The 25,727-nt window shown below is 47.5% G+C and overlaps 1 protein-coding gene across 14 annotated transcripts in view; it reads left to right on the top strand.

Moving 5' to 3' along the window:
- Positions 1-25,727, top strand: part of TACC2 (transforming acidic coiled-coil containing protein 2) — a 125,430-nt gene that overhangs the window by 41,038 nt on the left and 58,665 nt on the right. For 12 of the 14 annotated variants that reach the window (XM_068689029.1, XM_068689037.1, XM_068689042.1 and 9 more), the window contains 2 exons: positions 12,458-12,583; positions 18,453-18,584. In XM_068689029.1, the coding sequence (XP_068545130.1) occupies positions 12,458-12,583; positions 18,453-18,584 (258 nt within the window). The remainder of the gene's footprint in view (positions 1-12,457; positions 12,584-18,452; positions 18,585-25,727) is intronic. The other 2 variants (XM_068689043.1, XM_068689041.1) reach the window with 2 other exon arrangements.

Below are 25,727 nucleotides of genomic sequence, written 5' to 3' on the forward strand. Positions count from 1 at the left end.
TCACACCGAGCGGGCAGGCACGGGCAGGAGGTAGGGAGGGGGCTCTGTTTTCGGCCAGGCTCGTTTTTGACAGGGACCTGAGTTTGTTGTGTGGGTGAGAAGCAGAAGAGATGAGCTGGGCTGGCTGGTTGCTCTTCAGAGGGTTGGACACGCTGGCCGGTTGGCTTTTCCTCGGAGCTCGAAGCTGGGTTTGTGTAGTGGAGCTTCAGGCTGTGCTGGGCGTTGCGTGTGCTCTGGTCACAGCCGTCTGGTTGTCCCAGAGCGGCCTCCAGGTGCTGATTGCCCTCTGGTTGCTCTGGTTGTGTGAACTATGGTGGCTGTGCATAAAGCTGCGTGCTTTGCGAGGAGCTCGGTGTGGGAATTTGGGCCTGATGGGTGAAGTCTGGAGATAAAAACTCCTTACACCCCCCTCAAAAATCACCACAGAACAGAAGTACCTTGTATTTAGGAGAAAGAAATGCTATGCTCTGAATTACTTCAGCACCAGCTTTTTCCCACCTCCTCTGCCTCTGCATAGCTCCACCTCTTATGAGATCCCATCCGTCAAAACCCCGCTGAAGGGGCAAAGTTGTGGTTGGGACATCCAGTCCTTGCTAGGATTTCTTTCTGTGGAGGAATTACTTCTCCTCCAGCTGTGGCACGGGGCAGGAGGGTGCCCTTGTGATGAGCAGGACATCCAAGAGCAGCGGGATCCGAGGTGATCCCTGCCCCACCGCCTGAAGGAGTGGGACAGTGGTCAACAAAAAAAAAAAACTTTTGTGTTCTGAGGCAATAGCACGGCACCAGTAACTTCCCTGCAAATCTTCAGTGGAAAAGGAAAGTTATTTTTGGAAAGGAGGCTGTGGCTGAAGCAGCAGCCCCACTTTCCTCTGGAAGTACACTTACTGTTGGGCATCTGGCTGCTTCATTTCTTTGTCCGAGTTTTACTCAGAAAAGAACAAAACTTGAGTTTTTTTTACTCCATACTTCTTCATTTATTTACAAGGAGGAAAAGGAGGCTTGTGTATGTCCATTTTGTGTGTGTCCAGGGAGTCCTTCTACCTTACGCCACCAAAATGCTTCAGTTCGCATCATGGGGCATGGCAGATGTTGAGCAGAGCGTGGATCAAAATAGCAAATGATATCAAAATTTTGAGGTGTTTAGAGATGGTGTGGAGTTTCCTGATAGCTCTCTGTAATTCTACTGGCTGGTACACGCCAAGTGCGATCGTCTCTTGGAAAAGGTGCCAAGAGGCAGAGATTTTGTCATTCCTGGCGTGCGTTTGTGAGGTGTGGAGAACAGAGGGCGTCAGTGGCTGACCCGGTGGTGTGGCAAAGCTCGGCTCCTTTGCAGCCACTGGGTGCTCTGGGGCTGTGGAGATGCTTGTGGACCTGGCTTGGGGCTGGGAGTGCAGCCTCAGCCATAAAACACCCACCTTAAAGGGTGAGGGGACTGAGGCACCACGGTACGTCAGGGCCTTCCCCAGCTGTAGCACTGTACCGTGGGCCCTGTCGTACTGCTGCCGATGGTTTTTGGAAAATCGAGAGTTGTGCTGCACTGACTGACATCACCAATGAATATAAACAGTGCTCTCATATGGAAAGTGCATTGCAGCAATTGGCATCCGCAAAGCTACTGGAAAAACGCCGTGTCCTACACGGAGGTCAGGCACGATCGCTAAAGTTGGTCCAGACATACTTTGGGATCATCTTTGTGCTTTCTTCTTGCCATCAAAAATTGGCAAGTTCGATTGTACAAAAGGAACGTTCACTCCTTCCTAAATACTGACTTGGCCTTTTTTGTCTGCATAACAAATACAGTGCTAAATATTTTAGCAGTCCTGCTGGATGAGGTACCAGGAATGTAGAGCTGCTTTTCAGATCAGTCAAGTGGGTTTTGAGCACTAACACTTCGGGCCATTAGCATCCAAAAACAGGATTTGGGGATTTAAAAGGAAACTTATCAAAACAGTGGTTATATGCATCTTTCTTTCTTCTTTTTTTTTTCTTTTTTTTCTTTTTTTTTTCTTTTTTTCTTTCTTTTTTTTTTTTTAATTCAAAATTAGCTTACCTGTGCAGCCTGTCAGGATCAGAAAAGAAAGGTGAAAAATAGCTGCAGGTGATTTACACCTGAATAACATGCACAAAGTTAAACAGTCTGTCTCTCTCTCCTCACCTTCTTCGTGACATCTTTGCATCTGAATTCTCTCTCGGTGTTTTTCCCATCTCGCTGTCCCTGTTATCCCCGGAAGGGGTAACTGGTAGCACCATTATCCTTTTTGAGATGCAAGGAGCTCGGCCTGCAGTCCCTGGCTGGCTGGTGAGCTCTGTGGGAATTCTGTCTGTGTGAAGACTGCAGGGTCGAGCCTGTGATACGTAATTTTGGGACTTTTCTATTAGTGGAAGAATAAAATTAGGATGATTTTGCTTTTACCCAACTGACATCCCATATTTCTTTCTAAGAAATCAAAGGGAGCTCTGCCAGATGCCATTTAGCAGATGCCATTGACCTAATTGAGTGGTGCTTTAGGCAGTGGCTAAATCAGTGTAAAGTATTTATAAAATGCTGATCTGACAGAATGCCCTGTTGTACTGAAAGCGCATGCCAGTGGAAAACAAGGTATGAGACGCATTGCTGTGTTGTTTTTATTATTTTTTTTATTATTATTTATCTCTTCCTCTGCTGAAGTACAGAAGTAAATCATCCCTGGTCTTGCTGAATTGCAGATACATCTTTACACAGAAAACATTGTTAAATACTTGAGAACCTTGGTCACACATTTGTTAGGTATGTATTCACATGGCTGATAGATGAGCTGCTGTTTTTCAAACACCCTTCAGTGCTTCTCAAGAAATTAAGTTTATTCAGTCAAATACAGGGATTTGCTAAAGAAGTCTGGCAAGGATGCTGTGAGATTTTGTCCAGTGTCTGGACAGGCAGTTTAGTATCATTCTTTTCTCATTAAGTTAAAAATTACTTTCTGATTATTTTTTTATTTTGACTGGCTTTCAACTTTGCTTCTTCCAAGTAAGCCACCTATTTTCCCCAAATTGTTTTTGAGTCCCCTACGTACATGTATTCCTGTATTTTCTGTATTCCAACTCTTATCTTCTGGCTTCCTGCAGAGCTGGATGCCATGCAGCAAGCCCCACTGTCCCTGTTTCTAATAGAATATGCAAAGTAGGATTAGTCCCAGCTTTGAACCCTGCGGAGGGCAGCTCTGAGAATAGCAATTACAGACACGGGCATATTCTCCATGACTTGGATGTGGCTTCCTTCCAGTTTTTCTGCATCTTGGCATGCTTGCATTGCACTAGTGCTTCCTAACAGACTTCTCTGGAGCCTTGTCTGAAGAGCCAGAGCTCCTAGTACTTCTCTTATCCTTTGCTTTCTGTTTTCCCTTCTATCTTTTTTTCCCCCGACTTGAGCAAAGGCCACATTCTCTGCCCTTTTTGAGATCTCCTGTAGGTAAAATGCTTTTTGAACAAGAAAAGGTCAAGTGTGCAAAGTGCTGAGAGTTAGATTCTCAAAATGAACGAGGCGAGCAGCCTTCTGCAGTCTTTGTTCCCAAATCTAAATGGCCACAGGTAGCAGTTGTCTGTTGCTGTCATGATCTAGCAAAGACATTAAAGTTGGCCTTAGGCGATGTGTGCTTTAGGGGCTAATAGTCAGAATGCCTGTAGATAGACTCAGTAGGTAACGTGAGAATTTAAAATGCAAGTGTTGGTGTCTTAGCAGTATGTGTCTAAGTCTGTGGGAGCTCACATGTATCACTAATAGCAGGAGGGACTTATCTAGGTTTTGTTATGCCTTAGCATTTCACAGAACCATCTAGGCTGGAAGAGACCTCTGAGATCACCCGGTCCAACCTCTGACCTAACACTAACCAGTCCTCCACTAAACCATATCACTGAGCTCTAAATCTAAACATCTTTTAAAGACCTCCAGGGATGGTGACTCAACTGCTTCCCTGGGCAGCCCATCCCAATGCCTAATTTGGGTACTCTGTAAGAAAATTCCATGCTTTCTGGATCTGTTTGCACTCTGTTCCTCTACATGGACCTCAACCAGTATCTTGCAGGTTAATTCTTGTAGTGGAATCCCCTTAGCCTTGAAGAGCCTCTTTTTCTCAAATTGTAGTAAGTGGAGAGATTTTAATTGCTCCAATCAAAGGCTTAATTTTTCCAGGCTCTCAGGTCCACCTGAAATGCTGAGAGGCATCATCTGGTGCTGTTGTCATGGTCCGGCCCCGTTCCATTGTGTGAATCTCACTCTCGCTGCTGAAAGGTGCCTGGGCTCTGCTCCCTGGTAAGAGTTTTCTGGGGAGCTCTTCTGGCTTTGCTTTCTAACCCGTCCTCTTCCCTGGTTGTGTAGGGGTATCAGCAGGGTTTGGCTCTGACACATCAGGCAAGGGAGAAAGCTGCCGTGCGGTCCTGTGATCCTTTGTCACCCAGACCCTCCCACACAGGCTGTACTGCCATCAGTCACTTAAGCAAGGGGGATATCTGATTGTTTCAGCTTATAAAAACCAAATTAGGAGAATAGGCTGTATGTAGACAAGCAGGATTTAAGCAATCTGCTGGCCTCAACCAGCTGGTGTTCTCCAGCCTCAAACCTGGCCTCTTGGCCTCTCCATGTAAACGATGCCCTGAAAAACTCCGAGCACTTGCTTCATGAGACCGAGACTCATCAAACTTCTTTTTATTCCTTCAGCCCATTGTTTTTTCATAGCTCCTTTGGCTAATGAAACATGAGCAGTGTAATCAATGCCACTTTTTTTTTTTTTTTTTAAAAGGCACTCAAGAGCTTATGTAAAATCTTTGGAATTTGTTAGCATGATAACATTGTTATGCTCTCCTGGCTGATAGAAATATCAAAGCCAGCTAAGAATAGCTGCAGCAGGCAGAGAAGAATGAATTTGCTTGCTGGAATGCAAGCAAAAACTATGTATGCATTGCTCGGTTTCTAACAACTAAGGGAAAAAATTTAGCTGTCATGAAAATAAGTGGAGACTAAAAGCTCTAAAAGCTCCCTCCTCCCTTTCTTAACAGTGTCATTAAATGAGTCAAAATAGAGTTGGTTTGTGCTGAATATTTGAAAGTCTCCAGGATTTTCCACGTCCACTTTTTTCTTTTTTTTTCTTTTTTTTTTTTTTCTTTTTTTTGGACACCAAACTCCTGTTGCAATCAGCATTTTCCAAATCTTGTTTTTCTGATAGAAACTCCAAATAAACCTGGTCTGCTAGAAAAGCTATCGCTGGAATTTTTGAGGCTCTAAGGTTAGCCTAGGAGTCACTATTTTTTTAAATCACTTTAAATCACTTGTTTATTTGGAAATTACCAAAAAGCCAGTTTCCTATCACTTTGATCCTCCAGAATGTAATGATTTAAGGTTTAACTTTTTTTTATTTTTTCAAGGCAGAAGCTGAAGGTGAAGGGCTGGGAGACAGCCATCTCGAAGCCTTGCCAATAAAAACTGCTGGGAATTGCACAGCCTCATTTCCAACCGCCACAAATGATGTTGTGGGCAATTTGTATGTGAACAGCAGTGGAAAGAAAAATTTCAGGTGTTTGGTACAGAAGTGGCTTGGGTCTCTAAGCCAAGCTGCTCTGCAACTAATTGATTCTGTGGTTTTGCAGAGGGTACGACTCTGAACCCCTGGCTAGGAAATGAAGAAGAGAAATTCCTCTTTAATTTTAAACAAATTTAAGTGCATTTATACGGTTTTCTTTCTTGGAAATGGCCTTGAAAACAGGCACTAAGTTTTCACCAAGAAAAATTTAAAATTCCCCTCCGCTTTCTTAATGATCAGTCACACATGACAGCCTCATTACTCAGGACAAACACACATGGTGCTGTTCTGCAAGTTTATCACAAATATCGTAGTATTTGGCTTTGCTTGTAGACTGGTGACAATCTTAATCCCAACTTTAAGGGATGGAGGCTGGAGAAGAAAGCATCTTGTTCTCGTCCCTACTGGGAGAAGCTTGTCAGTCTGATGTGAGTCCGTCCTGTACTCCCAGAACCAGAAGCAAATTTAAAAGAAAAACCGCATTTTAAAGATTTATTTAACGTAACATTCTTTTCAAACCAGTTTCATGTCCTTTCATGGTGTTTTGTTGGTTTGTTTTGTTTTTCTTTTTTTTTTTTTTCTTCCTTGAGGGCTGACTCATTTCCCACCCCCCGCTTGAGTGCTTTGGTTTGGCAGAAGGGAAGTGATTCGGGGAAAATCTCTCTGACTGAATTCTCGGGGGGAGGCACCGTGGGTCACCACTCCCACTCACGTCCATCGTGGGCTCCCACCAGGTGTCCACCTGCAGCCTCGCAGCATATTGACCACTTGGCAGGCCTCCTGGTGATGAGAGCTTTACCTTTATGATGTTCCTTGAGCTGAAGTTCAGATTTCTAAAAATACAACCTAAAATGGTGTTCTGACATCCAGAACTTCTGGAAGTGCCAGACTTGACTCTGATTTGGAGCAGCGAGGAACGAGGGAAGCATGGATGAAGGACAGACATGCCTGCTGTGCCCATTGCATTTTTGAAGAGCTCATCTCAGCAACATGTTCATCTTCTCCCACCTGGGAGATCTTCTCCAGCTCAGTCTCCCTCTCTCCTTGATCCCAGGGCTCTCCCAGCCATCCCCAGCCTGTAATCATCTCCCACCAGCTGGGAGGTTGCTCCCCAGCTTGCTTCCTCTCCCCTCCCCTAAGCCCCCTATTAACGCAGATCAATTAATTCTCACAGGAGAAGCAGGTAATTGAACGCACCTTGACTCCCTGCTCCTGCAGGTGCTGCCTATCAGTTTGTCTCCATTTCAGTGGTGTGGATGTGCCCACACAGGGGGCACCAGCAGGAAAATTGGAAAGATTTTGTGGCTGAGGTAGGATGAGAGGGGAAGGGCTCCTGGTGTGCCCAGAGACTGATGAATGTACAGGGAGGGCACGTTATTTGAGCAAAGTGACCATTTAATTCCAAAATTGCTAAATTTGGTTTTGTTAGCAGGAATTTAGCTACTCTGTGTCCGCAGTCTGTGCCAGACTATGAAGCAAATCAGTGTTTATTTTAATGAACCTCATTCTCTCCGGAGTCTCCCTCCCCCTCAGGGCTGCTATACCTGCAGAAGCCATTTGTTAAATGGTTTCCAGATGACAAAAGGGCTTAGTTCCCCCTCAAATGAGAGAGGGTGGCCGAGTGCCTGTACCTGTATCAGAAATCCCAGTCACTTTTTCCATCCCTGGTTTCCTGCTGCTTGGGAGGCAGAGAGCTGCTCTCCCCAAACCCAGCCCGTGCTTGGCCCTCCTCCTCGCTGTCCTGGCTCCTGGTGGTAGCAGCCGGCCCCTGTGTGCTCACAGCCCAGGCGATGTGGGGTATTCTGTGGGATTTTCAGCTTTTTGTGCCCATTGGGGTGTCTGTTCTGCTCTCTGGGGTCACTTGGTGTGTCGCTCTGTTTCCCATACAGGTGTGTGAGTGGTGTGACGGGGCAATGAGCTCATCTAGGGACAGTCCTTATCGGTTTGGGGGCATTAAGTGGAAGGAATGTGAATGTGTTCTTGGAATACACAATTTGGACAAAATCCATTTCCTCTTTTAGCTCAGAAAATCGAACAAGAAGAAATAGTTTATGTGCAGGGGGCACATCAAGTCAGCCCCCAAACTCTGGCTGGGCTGAATTCAGTCCCTGTAGCACCAGCATTTTCCCCGAGCTCTTGGCACAGGGTGAGCCAGGAGCCCATCAGCAGCCCGGCTGTGGGATTGGCACCGCAGATGTTTAGCCTGGTGTGGCGTGGCTGCCACAGCCCTGATACCCATCTCCCCGGGCAGAGACTCAATGTGAAATACAGGGGTGCGGGCAGAGGCTTCGTTAGCCAGGCAGCCGGTCTTTTGTTGCAATAAACCCATCGGAAACCCAAGAGCTTAATCAGGGCCCACGTTCCTACAGTGCGAGTTTAGGAGATGGGCTCAAACCCAAGAATTTGAGCGCGATAGAAGGGATTCACCCTGCTCTATGGCTGTAAGCAGCGAAGTTGGTAAAAAGTTACAGGAAAAAACTTGTGGAAGCCGAGCCGGCCGCCGTCCATGAGCCTTCCTATGTGCTTCCCTTATTCCATTTTCCTTCTTTTTTTTTTTTCACGGGCCCGGCCCCTGTGCGGGATCCTCCTGGGAGGAGCCGGGGCCGTGTAGAGCCGGGCCGGGCTGTGCCGAGCCGGGGCTGTGGCGAAGGGGCCGGCGGGGGCGATGCCGGCGCCCGCCCCCCGGCGCTGGGCTCGCTCTGCGGCTGCCCGGGGCGGGCCGGGGGAGCCGGGCGGAGCGGGGCCAGGCCCGGGCTGCTCCCCGACAGCAGGGGATGGAGGAGGGCGGCGGAGCCCGGGGCTGTTCATGCTGCTGCTGCTCGGCCGTGGTAAGCAGCTGCCGGGGAGGGAGAGTGGATGGGGAGGCGGCGGGCACTGCTCCCGGGAGGAGAAGGGAGGAGAAGTTGGGTGCCGGGTCGGGATTTCCACCCATCCACGAGGGATTTGCTCCCTCGTGGAAAATGCGATTTTCCACCCATCCACGAGGGCTTTGCTCCCTCGCCCTGTGCCCCGACGGCCCCACAGGATTACCCGTGGTGAGGTGGGGGCCCTACCGGGTACCCCCGGGGATGGGTGCGATCGCAGCGTGGCTGCTCGGCACCCGGACCCACTCCGAGATCCCACATGCTGGGCACAGCCTCCAACTCCTGAGCCACTTTACACCAAGGATTTGACTCAAATCCCCACCATGTGCCAGCTTCACCTCCTGGGTGCCGCACCGAGGCCCCTCGGTGCAAACACGGGGGCTGCCGTGAGCCGCTCACGCTGCGGTTCCCCCTTCGGAGCACGTAAGAAACCGGAGAGATTTGCTCCAAAGTCGCGAAGTCGAAAGCATAAGCGAGTCTTTGTGGGGTTTACAAAAGGCAGGCAGTGTGTTTAAACTCCGACTTCAGGCTGGGGGGCTGCTTGGCTGCTCCAGCAGAGCCCTGCCTTTGCCCACGTGCAAACAACTGGGGCCCTGCGCTCGCTGCTGCTCGGCGCTGGTGTGGGGGCATCGCTCGGATGGACGGATGTCCCCTGACTTCATTAAGAAGTAAAACTGGGCTTCTTGCTTTAATCTGAGCATCTCCTGCTTTTCCGAATTAATGTTAGATCTTAAATTATCTCAGAAGTTGGGGGGGAAGGAGCGATGAGTTGTCTGCTGCTTGTTTTTAATCCTGTGCTGGCAGTTTCTGTGGCACTCCTGAACAAGGTGAGGTTTAGTTTGATGCCAGGGAGGTTGATTTTTAATTTAAGAAAGAACTTCTTACCTCCTGATCTGCTAAATCTAGCAACGGGAGTCCCAATAATCATGAAAATACTTTTAAAGAGCGTAGATACCAAAGGTGCTTAGAGTTACTAGGGCAGTTTGTTGGATTTTCCCCACGTGAAGTTTACTTCAAAGAATGTGGCAAATGTGTGAGATAAACTACAAAATTAAGAGAGGGAAAAAGTGAACATTATGAAGGAATTACTTAAAATGGAAGAAATTTTACAAGGTAGAATGTGTTCATGTATGTGAACCGATGCAGGTGCCACTGGATTTTGTTTTCTTTGGAAATAATTGCAGTGTAAGAACTCAGAAATAGCAAATCCTCTCAATGCTTTTCTGCAATCGATGAATCGATTTACGTGTGTAAACAGAGGCTCAAAAATTGGCTATTGGGCCTGAGTTATTGTCAGGACAAGTACAAAACGTTGAGGATTTTGTCTACCAGCCCTGTTCTACCCTGGTGAGCAACATCTTGTTTCCTGAGGAAAATGAAATAGCGCATGATGAGGATGCTGAGAACTCAATCCTCCCTGGGGGTGTTTTATGCTGTTTTCCAGAGATTTCTGGAGGAAGAGCGGGATCTATAAATTTTCCTGTTATCTCATTAAAAGCAACCAAATGTTTGGGACTGGGAGATGGCAGGGCTTGAAATGCTTATGGGTTTCCCTCGGAGTAAACTTGGAGCTGTTGTTGTTGACTGTTCAAAGGGAGCCACATCCAGCTCCTGATTGGAAAAACATGGACAGGCAGAAAATGCCAAGACCTGTAGCTGCCTTCTGTCTCCAGCACCAGCCTCAAAACATTTTCAAACTTTGGTAGGAATTTGGGGCCTAAAGGTTTGCATCTCAGTGGTGCTGGTGGGAGAGCCACCGGAGCTGTGTTGGTGGAGTTGGCGCCTGGGAGCTGAACCTGCTGGCTTCTGCGTCCGTCCGTGCTTCTCGAGGTATTTAAAATACCCTGCCTGCCTTGTTTCAAAAGCTTATTATGTAAACAGAAGCCAGGATTCATATATGTAACCAGAAGAAATGACATAGGTTTCTGTGGCTAATCCTCATTCATTCATTGGTATTTAGCGCGCATGAGTCGCGTGGGTCAAGCTTGCTGTTTGTGTACCTTCCTAACGCAGTGACTTGGAGGAAAATCCCTTTTCAAGATTAGGTAGGGCCTTTAAAACTGAAGCTGTGAAGCTCAGAAGGGCACTCGGTGGTCAGCGTTTTCACTTGTGGCACGAACAGCAGGCTGCTCGCCTCGGCCTCTGGGCTGAATTTAGCGTGCTCGCTGCAGCTGTTAGTAAGCAACTGCTTGTTAAACTGTGAAGTATTTTCCTTGGAGAAGTATTTCAGTCATGCTTGTCATAAGTCGAATTTGGAAGTCATTTTAAGTAGAGCCTCTTCCGGACTCGACCCAGGAGGTGGGCATCGGGATGGAAAAGGCTCGTGGCCTTGTTCAGAAGCAAACTGGCCGGGGAGGCCGGGTGCCTGGGGCGGCTGTGGTGCCCGGGAATTTCGCTTGGGGAACTTGTTTGAGCAGCTCTCGGGTGGATGGCTTCCTCGGGTATCCATACTGAGCAGCGTGGCCTGGCGATGAACAGCTTCACCACCTCCTGCCCAGGCTCTGGGACCGAGTTTCAAGTTTTGGTGTCCGCAGGCTGCCTGGAAATCAGGGTTTGTCATGCAGCAGATGTGAGGGGCTGAGAGCAAGCACTTCTCACCGGGTTAGGGCACACCTGTAGCAGCTTCAAGGAGCACTTGATGTGCTTGTGTTGTGCTTTTGTGTTTGTAGGACAGCCTCTTAGTGCTCGGGTCACAAACTAGAACAAGGCCCGTCTGCCCTTGGCACTCCTGATGCATGTGGGACAGAAGTGGCAGTGCCCTGCTGCCATGGTCTACCCTGGTACTTTCTGAATGTTCATTTTAAGGGAAAGCAGAGGCAGCACCCAAGTGTGTGCAACTCTTAGTGACGACAGAAAACCTCTCCTGTGTACTCATCAGCTGGAGGACCTCAGATCTGGGAGGCATCTCAGCTCAGCCCTTCCTAACACAGCCTGGGCCCCGAGGTGGTGTTAAACCAGGGGACACATGGACGTTTAATCGTTTGGTGCTGTAGTTAGATAAAAGCCATTCTGTAAGTTTCCAAAGTAGCCAAGTGTATGTGTCTGAGGCCTGCACTGCACAGGGTGGCTCAGCCCTGCTCTGCTTGGCGGTGGTGTGGTGGCAGGGAGAGAGCTTACAGGGGATCACGAAGGCCATTAATTTAGAATAAAAATAAGAAGAAAACGAGCTTGACAAATGGCTTTTCCCATGTGAACGTGCTACTGCACAGCTGGGATAAAATAAGCAAACTGTGAGCAGTGTGTTCAGGCAGGCTTCAACATGGGCAGTACGGAGCTCAGAAAAGCAGCGCCTCAACACCACTTGGGGAACCCGCAGGTGTGAAACTGGGACCCTGACCAAAGGTGGTGTTTGTGTTTTACAAAAATCCTAGGGATGTTGGTGAGCTCCCCAGAAAGGTGATAATTCCAGGACCTTGGTCTCTGGGTGGCCACAGAGGAAAGTCAGGTGGAAGCAGGCAACAGGAGCATTGTTTGCAGGGGGTTCCTGTGCTTTGGTGCCTTCGTTTAGAACAAACAAACAAAAAACTTTCTTCAGCAAGGCTCCCTTCCTTATTGATTCAAAGATGGGTTTCTAGATCGCTTCCTTTCAGCCTTTTAGTGCCAATATGAGGGGTTGTCCTGCTTGCCCAGGCATGGGGCAAGAAGCCCCAGGGCAGGTGGAAGCCAGGCTCCAGCCCCCTGGGTGTTAGGTCTTTTGTCAAGGGGGTCCTGCCGCTTCCCTTGTTCAAGCAGTAGCTCGTTTTCTCATTTGCTTTTGAAAATCAGAATCACAATTGGTTTAATTTGCTGCTGGATTGTATTATCTCATTGCTCCTGCAGTTGTAACACAGACAAAATTCCAGTGACTTCAGTCCTGGGGGAGCAGTAAAGCTGTACACAAACGCAACTCACATTAAAAATACCAACTTTCCCTGCATTCCCTAAGACACGAGTCAGCACACACATGCCAAACAGCGGGGGCTTCAGCCAGCCAAGTGACAATAACGCTGCAATAACTCAGACCTCTAAGGCTGCCTTTTTCCATGTCTTTTCTCTCCGCAGCCCTCCTGGGCCAGGTGATGATATACAGTTGGCTGCTGCCCTCGATCCTTCTGAGCAACCGCTGCCCGTTCCTGCGGCTTACGGAGATGTTGAGCCCGGGGATGCTGCGGAGCTGACTGCAGCAAGGTATTGTGAAGGGCTGGCGTGGTGGGAAGCTGCTCCAGCTGCTCGCTGGGGGGTGAGAGGAGGCTCACAGAGGTCAGCACTGGCCAAGATATTGCTGTCGCTCTTCTTGGGTGGATATGTGTCTGGTGCAGGTGGTTTCTAAAGGGTTTGCCGAGTCTGTAGCAGGTGTAGCGTTTGTATAATTTTTACCAGAATCCAAATCTTCTCACTCAAACAAAACCTTCAGAAGAAGATGCTGCTTACCCTTCCCCAAGAACAAACCACTTTGGAACAGAGGATCGAACAACATGAAGGTGCATTACACTCCGTTATTATTTTTAGGTGATCCTTCAGTCATTTTCTTAATCTTTAATCCTGAGAAGTTCCTTACCACCACGATGCTGACTATAAAGCATTCAGGTGTCTCATTTCTGCTGGACACAGGGCCTTTTGTCTGCTTTTATTTGCACTGAGGAGGGAAACTGTTGCCTTGCTGTGCTGGTGGCGGTCGGGTTGTCAACATCTTTGGGCACGTAGGTTTGCCTTACCTGCCAACAGCAGAGGAAGCCTCTCAGGGTGTGTTTACCCTTCGGTCATTGTGAACCCAGCAGAGTGTAAACATGCACGGTATATTTAAGCTAGCATTAAACTGGTTAGCTGAAAGAGCAACAGTATGCTATCAAAGGCAGAAGGAAGCTTGTGGCGTTTGCACAATCCACCTTAAAAGCTGGGTAACCTTGGTGTGTAGCTGGTGCTGGTCTTCCCTTGTCCCCAAGCTAGTTAGACTGCTGGTGCTGGGTGAATCTGCGAGAAACGACGATCAGGGTGAAGCAGGAAGATCTAGAGAAGTTTACATAGGAGGCTAATGATGTGGATTTCTTCCAGTTCTTGTAAGTTTTAATTTGAATTGTGCTTCTTTGTTTTTCATAAATGCAACTAGGTTAAAGGTTTGTTTTCTTTGGGGGGGGGGGAAGAGGTTCTATTTTTTCTCATTAATTCGTTGCCTGCTGTAGTAGCAAGCTGGTTAGAAAAGAGTGAGCAGTAATTGAGTTGGAGCTCTGAGCTGCTTTCTGGGTGTGAAGGAGGAAAACAAAAACAAAATCAAAAGCCACCACCAAAAGTGCTAGGAAGATTTATACATGGTCTCCTGAATGCAGTCTGAATTAGACGACTGCTGCCCTTGGGGTGATGGTTTGCTGTTTGTAGGCAAAAAGGCACCCCGGCTGCCTATGGTAAATGTTGCCTTAGGAAACATTTACGAAGAGCAATTTTCATTGTGTCTTAATTTACTGCTTCTTGCAAACCTCATGAATTCACCCTGTTCACATTCTTATCTGGATCTGAGATTGAAGGTTCATCACGTCACACCTTTTCTTTTGATCTTCATCAGTTCTGTCTTTAAAACGCTTTTATCATAAGCGTGCAAAAGTTGGTCTCGGGGTTTCTGTTATCAGGATTGTTTGTTTTTCTCCCTCCTTTATTTTTGTAACAGCTTTAGACACAAAAGCCTGCGTGTTCTCCTCGCCCTTGTCTTTCCTGCCCAGAGTGCTGCTGGCTGCCCACTCCCTGTTGGCGATGCAGCTGGTGGGCACACGCTTGGGCTTCTGCTTTCCAGCAGTAGCAGCCACAGCTGCCTTTGGGGTTTGTTCACATCGAACTTGAAAGCAGTGCTCCGAAAACACAGGAGGTTACGCTCACCACAAGGATCAGTGGTGGCAGGACTGCGCTCCTCTTGTCCGAGGGAAGTTTCAGTAATTCTCATTGCTTCATGTCACTGCCTTATCCTTCACCTTCTCTTCACCTGTGGCATGGCGCGCTTCTTTGCCTATCTAGATAAGATGATCTTTCAAAAGGCACTGCTTTTTTTGGCATTTTGTGGAGAAATACTGCCCTGCTGCTTCACTGTGAGTGCAGAAAAATTCTCATGCACACACCTGTTTTGTCTCCGTGTTGATGCTTCCTGGTTACACCTGTGCATTGTACTTCTAAATTCTTCCTAGAGTTATTAGGTGCCATGTTGCTTTTCCAGTCAATATACAATAAAATACAGTAAATATGTGTTTTTTCTTCCTTTTTTTTTTTTTTTTCAACATATTTAGTTATTTACTCATAAGTTCCTTTTGTTTCCACATAAGTGTTTCCCCATCAGGGGTGTCGTACAATGCAGATGGTGTGCCCTTCAACAGGGGAAAACAATGGTGCGTGGAAGGCAGGGGTCAGTTCGTGCTAAATGTCTTCCATATGGCAGCACGTAATGAGAGATCAGGTTGTCCCTCCATCTGTCAGTCAAGAAACTCTATCTTTGTTGTTTCTTCAGGACGACTGGCTGCCTCTCCTCCCCTGCTGGTAACGTATCGATCAGGGACGTGGTGGCATCATCTGCTCAATACCAGACTTTATTTACTGTATCCGCAGAGTAGTGCCCTAATTCTGTAATTAGGTGAAAAGTTCCCTGGCTGTTCTGCCAAGCATTTTTGTTTAGCAATGAAACCAAAAGGCCAAGTTCACTCTGGTTTGCCAGCAGACACGCTCTAGGAGAAATCCTGGCCAGGCACATCTCATCTTTTTGCTTGTGCTGCAGGTGCAAGCAGCACTTCTGTTCAGGAGGCCTCTGCTTAGCTGGGATCCACGGTAACTCCTCTGCCTGAGATGTGGGCAGAAATCTTGCAGGTACCAGGAAAAGTGGCAGCTTAGAAAGCAGCTGCTGAACGAGCTGTCTGCAGGGGAGGCCACAGGGAAGAGGCAGAGCAGCCAGGAAGCTTCTGCTCTCACCATTAACCTCGTGCTGAGGCCGAGGAGCTGCAGCATGGTGTTCAATCCTCAGCAGGCAGAGCTCTGGTGTGAATACAGGGACACTGAAACCTGAGCAGGCACTTGAAAATGTTGTGTTCCCCCACATCAGGCTGTCTCCCAGCCTGCCACGTGGATGGCGTTATGCTGCCAGAGGGGAACCTGTGCCAGGTGGAAGCAGCGCTGCCTTATCTGCAGGGGGGGCTTTCCCCATCGTGTATTTTATGTTCTGGGGACCAGTGCTGCTTGGTGTGTGCCTTGGGGTTGGCAGGAGTACCTGGGGGGGCTGCGTATGCCAAGGGTCAGGAAATAGCTTTAGAGAATTACTTAAAAACTGTGCTCCGTGAAGTCCAAGGAGCAGAGCTCTTCTAAAAACAGCAGCGTGCTGGTAGCTGGGTTTGTTTCATGGAGAGCGTTAGCGGTGACGTTAGCCAAAGGCTGAGAAAGTTTGCCCTTTGTGTGGAAAGGCATAAGGGGAAAAAGCTGAAGGATAACAGTGAGCAGTGGGGTGTGAGGGGGGCAGGTGCTACTGTGAGGACTTCACTGCCGTGTTTTCACACAGGGTCCAGCAGTTTGTGCCTGTTTGGTATCCCGGCTTGGCTGGGCCCTCTGGCGAGGCGTTTGGGTTTTGTGATGCTTTGTTAGCTCTCCAAGCAGATGTTCAGCCTTCGCTTATTTTTAGCCGTTTACTTTTTGCTTTAAAATCTCACTTTCCCTAATCTCTGCCTGACCCTATATAGTCACGTCGCCTTTGTATACGTTTGATGCTACTGCTATATTAGGACAGAGACATTTTTAGCAAAAGGAAAAGTCCTCCGCGTGGAAAAGGAAACAGCTTTTATTTTTTGTCCCTATTTTGTTGTTTTGTTTTTTTTTTTAAACTTGACGGGACTGAGAAGTCAGGAAGCCTGTGTCAGCATGGACAGGGTGGGGAAGGAAGGAAGGGAGAGAGGAGTGCTTGAAGCAGAGATTATTGCCTAGTTTCATAGAAGGAATGACTTGGTAGCCAGCCCGTATGGCACAAAGCAACTTCGGGGATGTCAGCTCTCAGAAATAGCTTTGTGATCTTAGTAAGTTAGTGGATAAACACTTTGGGAATAACTGGTCTCATGCTCATCTGTACTGTGACTGAAGTTGGGGATGTGAACTGTGTCTGTCCTCACTTGTGTACGTGTTCCTGAAGAAAGGAACCATTTGTCCCTGAACCTCACCAGCTCTTACTCAGTGATGTGATTTAATCTACCTCCTACAATTATTCAAGTATAATTACTGGGGGTGAGGAGAAGGCTTCTTTAGAGGAATGGCTAAAATAGCCCTTACTGTTTAACTCAGGAAACCTGAAAGAGGCTTCTCACCATGGCCTGGTTCCACCACCGACGTCTCCTTGTGCCTGAATCCCAAGAAGCACGAGGGCAAGCTGCTGCCTGCAGCTGCTGCCTGGGACATCTCTGTCCCTCTGGAGCTGCCTGGGAAGGACTGGGTGCTGAGGACCCCATTTCAGAGACATTTAATCTGAAAAGCATCCCCTTTGGAGTAGAATATAAATATAACTCTGTGTGTGATGGCTTTTTCCTTCAGCAAACAGCTGCTCTGCAGGTTGCCCCTTGCTCCAGGTGGAAGAGGTATGGGGAGGGCCCTCCTTTAGCTGCTTTTGAGGTTGTTCCATTCTGAATCACACATCCTGGGTATGAGCAAAAGGGTGGGAGCTGTAACAGACTGAGCTGGTGGTGTGGGAGGAGGACGCCAGGCTTCAGGTCCCGCTGCAGGCTGACTTAGAGTGGACCAAAGACGGTTGCAAAGGGTGGAGAAGGACCTGTAAGTAGCTTTATGGCCCTGTGGGCAGAGGTGTGTTTAGATCTATGGGGGCAGGAGGGAATCAGCCCCACCATTCACTTTCTTTCACATTGTTTTAGGAAACAGACGGAAGACTTTGGAACTTAGTATCCATACTGCAAAAACAATGTGTTTTGGTATGTGCAGGCAACTGTTTATATAGAAATAGTTACAAGTGTAACAGTTTGGTTGCCACAGCCAGTGCTAATCTGGTTTTGTCCCTCTACAATAAACTGGACTGATTTGGGACACCTTGATGGGTTTTTGAGGGACAGTCATGGGTCGCATACTTTATTTTCTGTCATTAGTTTAGGGAGGGTAACCAAGAGCAGGGTTAGCGGTGTGCTCAGCGAGGGAAAACAAAATGAGCTTTTTGTGGGGTGAACTTTTTGTGTGGCAGGCGATTACCTTCTCATAGAGAAGACTCGGGACAGGAGTATTATTTGTGCTGCTGTCACGTCTTTCCATCTCATTTGGGCTTTGCTTAAGCAAACAAACAGCACATGGATGCGTGCCAGGGGCTGGGCAGGCGGCTGCTCGCCCTGCACCCCATTTTCTGGCTGTGTCATGTTGTCACTCCTGCCAGGGCTCCTTTTCTGTGGGAATGGGGAAAGGGCATTCCCTGCTGCTTGCTGTGGGGAAAGCTGCTCTGCAGAGTGTCCTTGTGTGCCCTGGGGATCGCTGCGGGACCCTCGGGACTCTGAGCCGGGCCTAGCGGGGCTTTGAGCAGGGGGACGTGGAGGAGGCAGCACGTACGGGCCTGCAACCCGAACAGTCACACCGTGACTCCAGGGGTTGTGCTTTTAGCCTCACAGCATGCCGAGGGCTGTTAACATGAGACTTTTTTAGTCCTGGATTTTAGTTTTTCTACAAGGCCAGTCGCTGAACGGAGTGTTTGTCGTGTTTGCTGAGGAGAAGGGGTCGTGTGAGAGCTGCACAGGAGTCACTAGGGGCTGACGCACTGCCTTCATGCGCAGAAGGAAGAGAGGGCTCCTGAATTCCTCTGGCAGTTAATGCTGTGGTCTGTGAGAGCTGTCAAAGCTTCTTATTAATTACTGTTGGTTTTGTGGTCAGCTGAGAATTTAAATAGGTTTTGTAGGAAGAAGCAATTTGTGGGAGATGGGGAAGACAGTACAGGGGAGGGGACAACGCGCTCCTGACAGAAGTTCAGACCTAGCTGGAGCTTTTCTTTTCACAAGACTTCACTGAAGCTCTGTGGGCACTTGTAAAGTTTTTCACCTTACAAATTTAAATGATTATTTTACAGCACTTCCAAGCCTGATAGCTGCGACGAAGCTGATAAGCTCATTTCTGGGGATGTACCGCCGGCTGCAGCCCCTGGTGAGGGTGTAGACCTGCCTCCTCAAGACAGTGAAGGCTTCACGGAGGAAATAAAGAGGTACTGCACAATGTTATCTCATGCTAAAGTACATTTCCACGCCTGTACATCCATGGCTTAAGAAAATAATGGGTGTTTTGTATAAGTTGTGTCAATACTGTTGCTAGATTTTGAAACCAAAGGATAGATTATGAAGACCTCCTTGCTTCAGCACATATATTCTGAAAGACCAGAAGAGGGAGCTGGGACTACACTGCTTGATACTATGCTGCTCTTCTCTGCTATTTTTAAATTATTCATTTTTTTTCAAATATTTCCTTTCTTTTTTTCCCCTCAAGAGGACTGTTCTGCTCATTCCCTTTCAGGTGCTGCCAGTGTCTTCCCCCCACTAGTCATTTGCATTGTAGTTGTCAGCAATGAAGGAAGAAGTTCAGCTTGTATTTGCTCTTTCTGAAGAACTGTTCAGTTATCTTCATTTCAAAGCTGATGTTCTTCTCCTTCAGATTTGCACCGACTGGTGTTTGATAAATGGCCTCGGGGATTTTTGCTGCAAGCCCCCCAGGCTGCTCCTCCCCGCTCAGATATAGGCAAGATGAGACGTGTGCTTGGATATTCATGTCAGAGCTTCAGGTGACGCCTGTCTTGTGGGCGATTAACCAGTGTGCTGTTGTGGTTTGGCAATAAAGGCATGCCCTTATTGTGACATCTATTAATGGAAAAGGTCACGGCACAGCTGAGAATATTAAATGGGCACTCCCTGGAGAGTATCCTTCTCCACCCCACAAATACAGGTCGCCAGCTTGTGACAAGTACAATACAAGACAGGAGACAGCACGGGAAATGCAGCTATTCTACTTAATCTCTGTTCAGAAATGTCAAAAGATGCCGCTGCCAGCAGGAGGGTACTCTGAATCATGAATGGGAACATACACAATAGACATGTTTTGCTGTGGAACAGAGAATTAATAGCTATCAGCCAATGCTAATCAGATCCCATCCACAGTATAAAACCTAGGAAACGTGTTGGTTATTATGTTTTTATACACTACTGAAAATTTTGATCAGGAAACGGTGTCTTGATCTTTAGTGTAAGTTAATGGTTGCTGTGACATAGGTTAGGTCGAGTTTTCTGTATCATGCTCCTCTGTGGTACTTCACTGTACCCAGGGTTGCTTAACCAGTGTAAGGCTGGTGGGTAAAAGCAGTGCTTGAAGGTCTTGAAGGTCTATTTGGAGCTGGTCTGCAAGCTCTGTGACCTAGAGATGATTTTCTGAACGAAGGTTACCCTGTTCGTGCTTTAAAAGCTGTGTGAAGTGGTCAGGTGGGGTTGTGAGTTAGAAAATATTCACCGCAGGGTGTTGGCTCCTTCCGGAGAAGCTTCCAGAATTGTTTGAACCTTATGGATACCCTGGCCTGAATGTCACATTCTGCAAGTTCCTTGGTGTGGTCACAGGTGACTACCACTTATGAGGCCAGAGGTTTATTGAAATGTAAACCACCAAACCACAGCGTAATTCTTTTTTACCCTTTTCATCAGAATTTGGCATCAGACAGAGAGAGGAGAAATAATTTGAGCAGTGTGCAGATGGGCAGAGCTGCTCTGCTCACGTGTTTAAATTGGCTTGTGCCTCTGAAGCTTGTTTGGTTTCAGCAGTGACGTGGTGTGTGTAACAATGTAAATATGTATGCAGAGGAATCTCTGGGATGGGGTAAACAATTAAGTAACATTAGTAGAATTGCTTAATGTGGAGTCAAAATCCAGTGCAGGATGTCAGTAACCAAAATGAAGGCTGGCACGCATCCTCATCATGCCCTGAGCGCAGCACGCTGATCACCTGCAGCATCCTCTAAAGCTCTTCATCCTTTGTTCTTTTTGTAATGTGAACACAGATTTTTCATAGATCTTAATGGAAGTTAAGATGCTTGCAGAATTAGAGATGTCTGTGGGATGAAAGATAGATAGTTCTTCCATCCTCCAGAAACGCAAGTGTATTTCTGCCCAGATAGCTCTTTACTGTGATAATCAGCCCCTTATGTAAATACCTTTTGGACTGTCTCAATGTTTTCTGTGATTCATGTGTATCAAGTCAACTCAAATCAGCCGTGGAAAATAACAGCGTTTGGGTCGGGTTATGCTTCACTTTGTCACATTTATGGCAGCTGCCTGGGCAGCAAGGTGCTAAACCTCAGCAAGCACTTTGCCACTGCACAATTTTCTGCAGAATGGATCCTTGAGGCATTTCGGTCTCCTCTGCGATCATGGCAATCACGTTATTAACTGTATCACAGGCACTTCATAATTTGGGGGAAGTGCTGAAATATTGCTCGTAAGCGTAACTCGTCATTTAAGGAACCACTTCTGATAGAGCTGGAAAGGCTCCGAAGAGCCAATCCATCCCTCTGATGGTCCTGTAAGGGGGAGAGATGGGTGTAGGCATTCTGGAGAGCAAAAAGCAAGCTCTGTCTCTGTGCACGTCCTCATCCAGAGCCTGGCTACGTGCTTTAAATCTACGCCTGAGATGTTAAATGAGGCTGGTGTGATTGAGAGGTGGGGCCTCCTTGTCAGGTACGTAGCTTTTGAAAGAAAATTGACACTAAAATAGATTGCAATTAGATACTTTTGCAAGAAGCTGGGCGGGTAGGGAGCTTCTGCTGATCTCTGAATCTCTGTGATTAAATGCACATCTGTCTTAGCCAATGTTCCCGAAATGAGCGTGGAACCAGCTGGGAGCACAGCAACAAATCTTTCTCTCCACAAGCAAAAAGTCTTCACAGAAAGCTCAGCTTTCTGTGCTGTTGGTTTCTAAAAGATGTTTTCATAATACTTGCCCAGGAGGAAGCAAAGCTGAATTACTGGTGTCACATACAAAAACAGGATGAGCTTTTTGACTCCTGGGTTGTATTTGCTTGATTACGCGTTGAAAGTAAGTTTTCTGCTTCTGCCCACTTCTGGAGAGGTTTGCTGTAAAAATAAGTAAGTAAAAATGAATGTATTGCTAGCGTTTATGACCCAGACTGAGAATCCCAGACCTGGGGCAGCTTTTAATGATGTAATTGAAACTGGAAGGGATTAAAAGGGATTCAAAACCACGTTTTGTTCCTTGAGTTCATTTAACCCTTTTGAAAGAGAAGAGTCAATCCATTAAGTTTACAAGTTCACTGAGCAGCTAAGAGATGAGAAGTGCAAGCGAGGGGTGCAAATGCAACATCAATGCTGTTTTATTTCTAAAATATGGGATATTTTTTCCTTTCATTTTCTTTTTTTTATTTTTTTTTGTTTGTTTTTGGGGGGGGGGTTGTTTGTTTGGTTTTAAGTGTTTTATGTGAACTGGATTGTAGCAAATGTTTAATGTGTATCTGGACTCTGATGCACAAAAGAAGTGATTGTATTAGTAATAGTAACACGGTGAACACACTGAAATAAAGTCACTCAGATCTTGGAAACTAAAACCCAGGGATTTTTCTTGAGGCTTGGTGGCTGGTATCCTGAAAATGGTTCACCTTCTGAAGCACAGCATAAAAAAAAATCAATACTTTCCATGTTACCAGCCAGCCTGCAACAAATGGCCAAGAATGAGCCGCTGCCCATTCATTCATTTCCTCCATTCCGGGCGTTTTAATGAGATTGTGGCTCCTGGTCTTTGGCCTGCAGGGGCTGAGGGATGTGTTAGCACTGCGCAGTCCCAGGCAGGAGGATGCTTTGTGCCACTCAGCGTGAATCTCATCAGCCTATTACTGAGTAACAGCATCAAATCCTAGGTTGCCTGCTCTGTTTCAAGCCAAAAGCATTGAGTAAGTGCATTTTCTCGTAGCTGATGGTGGGGCGGGGTCCCCAGACAAGGGACAGCATCCTGCAGGTTTTTTTGGGTAACCCCATGCCTGTGTGTGGTGGCGGGGTGCCTGGGGACCCTGCTGGCAGAGGGCAGCTTCCATAACCAGCAACGATTCAACCACCAGCTTCCAGTAACTGCAGTTTTAAAGGCAAATCGTGGTGCGTTAATGGACGATTGACAAAAATATGAAATTGCCCCAAATTCCTACCCATATCTTTGTTTCCAGCTTGTGCTCTCTGATGCTCAAAGAGAGCCATCACAGGTTGGTGTTGTAGGGCTGCTGCCTGCTTGTGGCCCAGGACAAAAGGGTGGTGGTGGTAGCCCTCTGTTGGCTCTGTGTGTTACCGGTGCCCTCAGGCAATTTATGGTAATTTCCTTGCTGCTGAAACAGGTTCAACAGCATGAAAATGAATATGTCATTACACTAATCCATCCAGGAGGAGTTGTAGAATGGCATCCATCATCTTATGTGTGTTCAGGACCAAGACTACGTCTGGCCTGGTGCTGGAGGGTGGAGGACTCGCAGGGGATCGACCTCCTCTTGTCCTACAGCAGGCAACGCTGGGCCAAAGCTGCAGGTGTAGTTTGCATTTCTCAATAGTGGCATGTCTAAAAAGGGCCTGTGCAGGAGCAGGAGCTCAACCCCTACCCCAAGGGATGTTTCAAGGCTTTGACAGGAGCACAGAAGCAAGAAAAGCCCCCGCAGGCCCCGCTTCATGGCAGTGTGAGCAGAGCTTTGGGCCTTTGGCTCATGTAGAGGTCTGCAGAGGGCGTCCAGCAGCAGAGCAAGCTCCCTCCTTTGGTGCGGTTACGCCTGTGGTCCCGGTCTGAAGACTGGGCCAGAAATTTGGAAATCAGAGGTTTGACGTTTGGTTGGTGACCCGGTGAGTTCACGCAGCAGTAACGTGGTACAAGTGGATCCCAAAGGTTCAGTGCCTGTGCCTCAGCACGAAATCTCAGGAGCAAACAAGAAGCCAAAGGCTGGGCAAAGAGATTTCCGTGGTTTTTGGCTGTCCTTGAGCCATAACAGAGGTCTTCGGAGATGTGCCTGATGGAAAACCCTCCTTGTTCCTTGGGTGACATCCCTACATGGCTGCCGTGGAGGTTTCCATGCTCTCCAAAATCAAATTTCCCTGTTTGCACAGCTTCCTAATTTCATAAAACGCTTCTGTGCGTGGAATCTCGCACTGCGTTTGGTTCTCACGTTACTGCTGGCCCCTGAAAGACTCTGGGGCCAGGGGCATCCTGAATAGGGGCATTTAGGGGCCTCTTTTGTTATCTGTGCCTGGGTTTCCCACGCAGGAAATTTCAATAACTAAGCAGCCACCGTGGTGATTCATAACTCCTAATGCCACTGATCTCACTTGCAATTTAGATGAAGCGGTGACCTTAGCAACTCAACGGTGATCAATAGGGAGTGTGTGTGTGTCTGGGGGTATTTCCTTGCTTTTTTATTTATATTTTTTGAAACACACTCCCGTGTTTGTTTCCCATGAGCTGCAGTGTCTGTTCGGAGTGCGTTGTCACCGGTCACCCACTGTTTCCTGGACTTGTCAGAGGGAAATACTCCATCGGTGTGCTCAGGCTTAAAATTCTCTGCAATACTGTGGGGTTTTCGTAAATACCCAGGTATCAGCACAAACAGGGCAGTGGCGTTAACCTGGAGAAGTGGTGGAGCAGGCAGTGTGCTTCTCAGAGCATTTTCACATGTTTTCATTAACATTTTACTGCAGTGTTTGTTTTGCCAGTAAGCCAAAACAGCCAAAATTCACCGTGTAGTTCAGGTAGCTTTTCCTGGCTGTTCTCTCAGCTGTAGCACAAAGCTTCCCCGTGAAACTAAGGGGAAGAAAGAGAGGTTTGCTTGCCTCTGGCTCCCTGATAGCAGCAAGGGTTAATGCTCCTCGTGGGCAATGTGCATGGCTCCCTGGAAAGCAGCATTTGCTTAGGATCTGGGTTTGGGATGTCATTTATCAAAATAATGAAGATTTTTAATTTCAAGTGGTGTTTTATTCACTTACATGTACAATATGGTGGCTGTTCCCTACAGCAGCGAAAAATATGAATTATATCTATGGAGAGAGAGAGATTGAAGGGGTCAGGGCTGGGGTCTGTGCCTCGGTGCCACACTGGAGGACTTGGTGGCACTTGGTGACAGCACCGGCGTTAGGGGCTGGTGGAACAACCTGGCTGGAGAAGTCCATGCAAGGTCAGCGTGGTCGTGCAGAGCTTCCTGGTGGCACTTCTGCAGGCACATCGTGGGGATAAACGTGGAAAGCAAAGAGACAAAGCGAAGAGCAGCAATCCTCGTGGCATTCACCCAACAGCTCAGCAGCTCCTTGCCTGAGGAAGCCTTCAAGGGACTGCCCTCGAGGCAGGTGGGAATTACCAGGCAGGTGGCCGCTTGGTGTCTAGGGAGGGAGGGAGCACTAAGGAGCAAAAATCTGGCTACAGGAGCGAGAGACCAGAAGAATAAACCCAAAAGAGGAACTCCTGGACTGAAAAAATGCATGGTGAGTAGAGAAGCCTAGGAGAACATGCCAGGAGATGTGTATTTTTGTGCAGCCTCTAATGACGGATGTTGAATCCTTTAAAAGCCTGTGAAAGTGCTTGCTGTATCACCTTTAGAAAGACAAACTGCAAACATCGAGTGCCCACATGGCTGGGAACAGCCAGCTTCACCTCCTCTGCAGCACGAGGAGCAGCACTAGCCCAGGCACTGCTTTGCCCATACGGAATGGCGTTGGGCTTTTGAGCAGCTTGGTTTTTGTCAGTAAAGATGATGTTTCTTATCAGCCTGGCATTGGGGATGCCCTACTCATGAAGGCTTTGATACCAGGCAGCCTATAATAAGGGAATTCTTGGGATAAAACCTTCTTCCCAGGCTGCATTTAAGGCTTTGGGATCCAAAGGTAATATGATCAAAACCTCAATTTTGATTTTTAGCATCCTGTTTAAAAAGCAATCTATCATTTGTTAACATTTTTATGTTAACAACGGATACGTTAACCCTTATTTTATTTTTTTTAAAATGCACAGTGCTGTTCCTCAGAGCTCCGGCAGCAGCCTGCAGGATCTCAGAGCTCCTTTTTGGTACTGGGGTGTTTGATTTTGCTGCTCTGTGCTGTTTGCTTTGCGTGGTGCTCGCTCCTGCCCGGTGCCTCAATAACGCATTGCAATTAGGAGGAATGGTTTGATATTCACCCCCCTACCCAAGGGGGATAAATGTGGCAGGCAGGGCTTTCTTTCAGAGGGCTCTTTGATGTTTGTGTGTGTGTGGGGCCATGTTTATAGCTAGCCTAAGAGCCTAGCAGGACGTGCAGAGAAACCAAGGCCGAGGAGACAGAACATAAATTGTAGCTGATCATAAATC

Source organism: Anas acuta, chromosome 7 (genome assembly GCF_963932015.1).
Source record: "Anas acuta chromosome 7, bAnaAcu1.1, whole genome shotgun sequence".
NCBI lineage: Eukaryota > Metazoa > Chordata > Aves > Anseriformes > Anatidae > Anas > Anas acuta.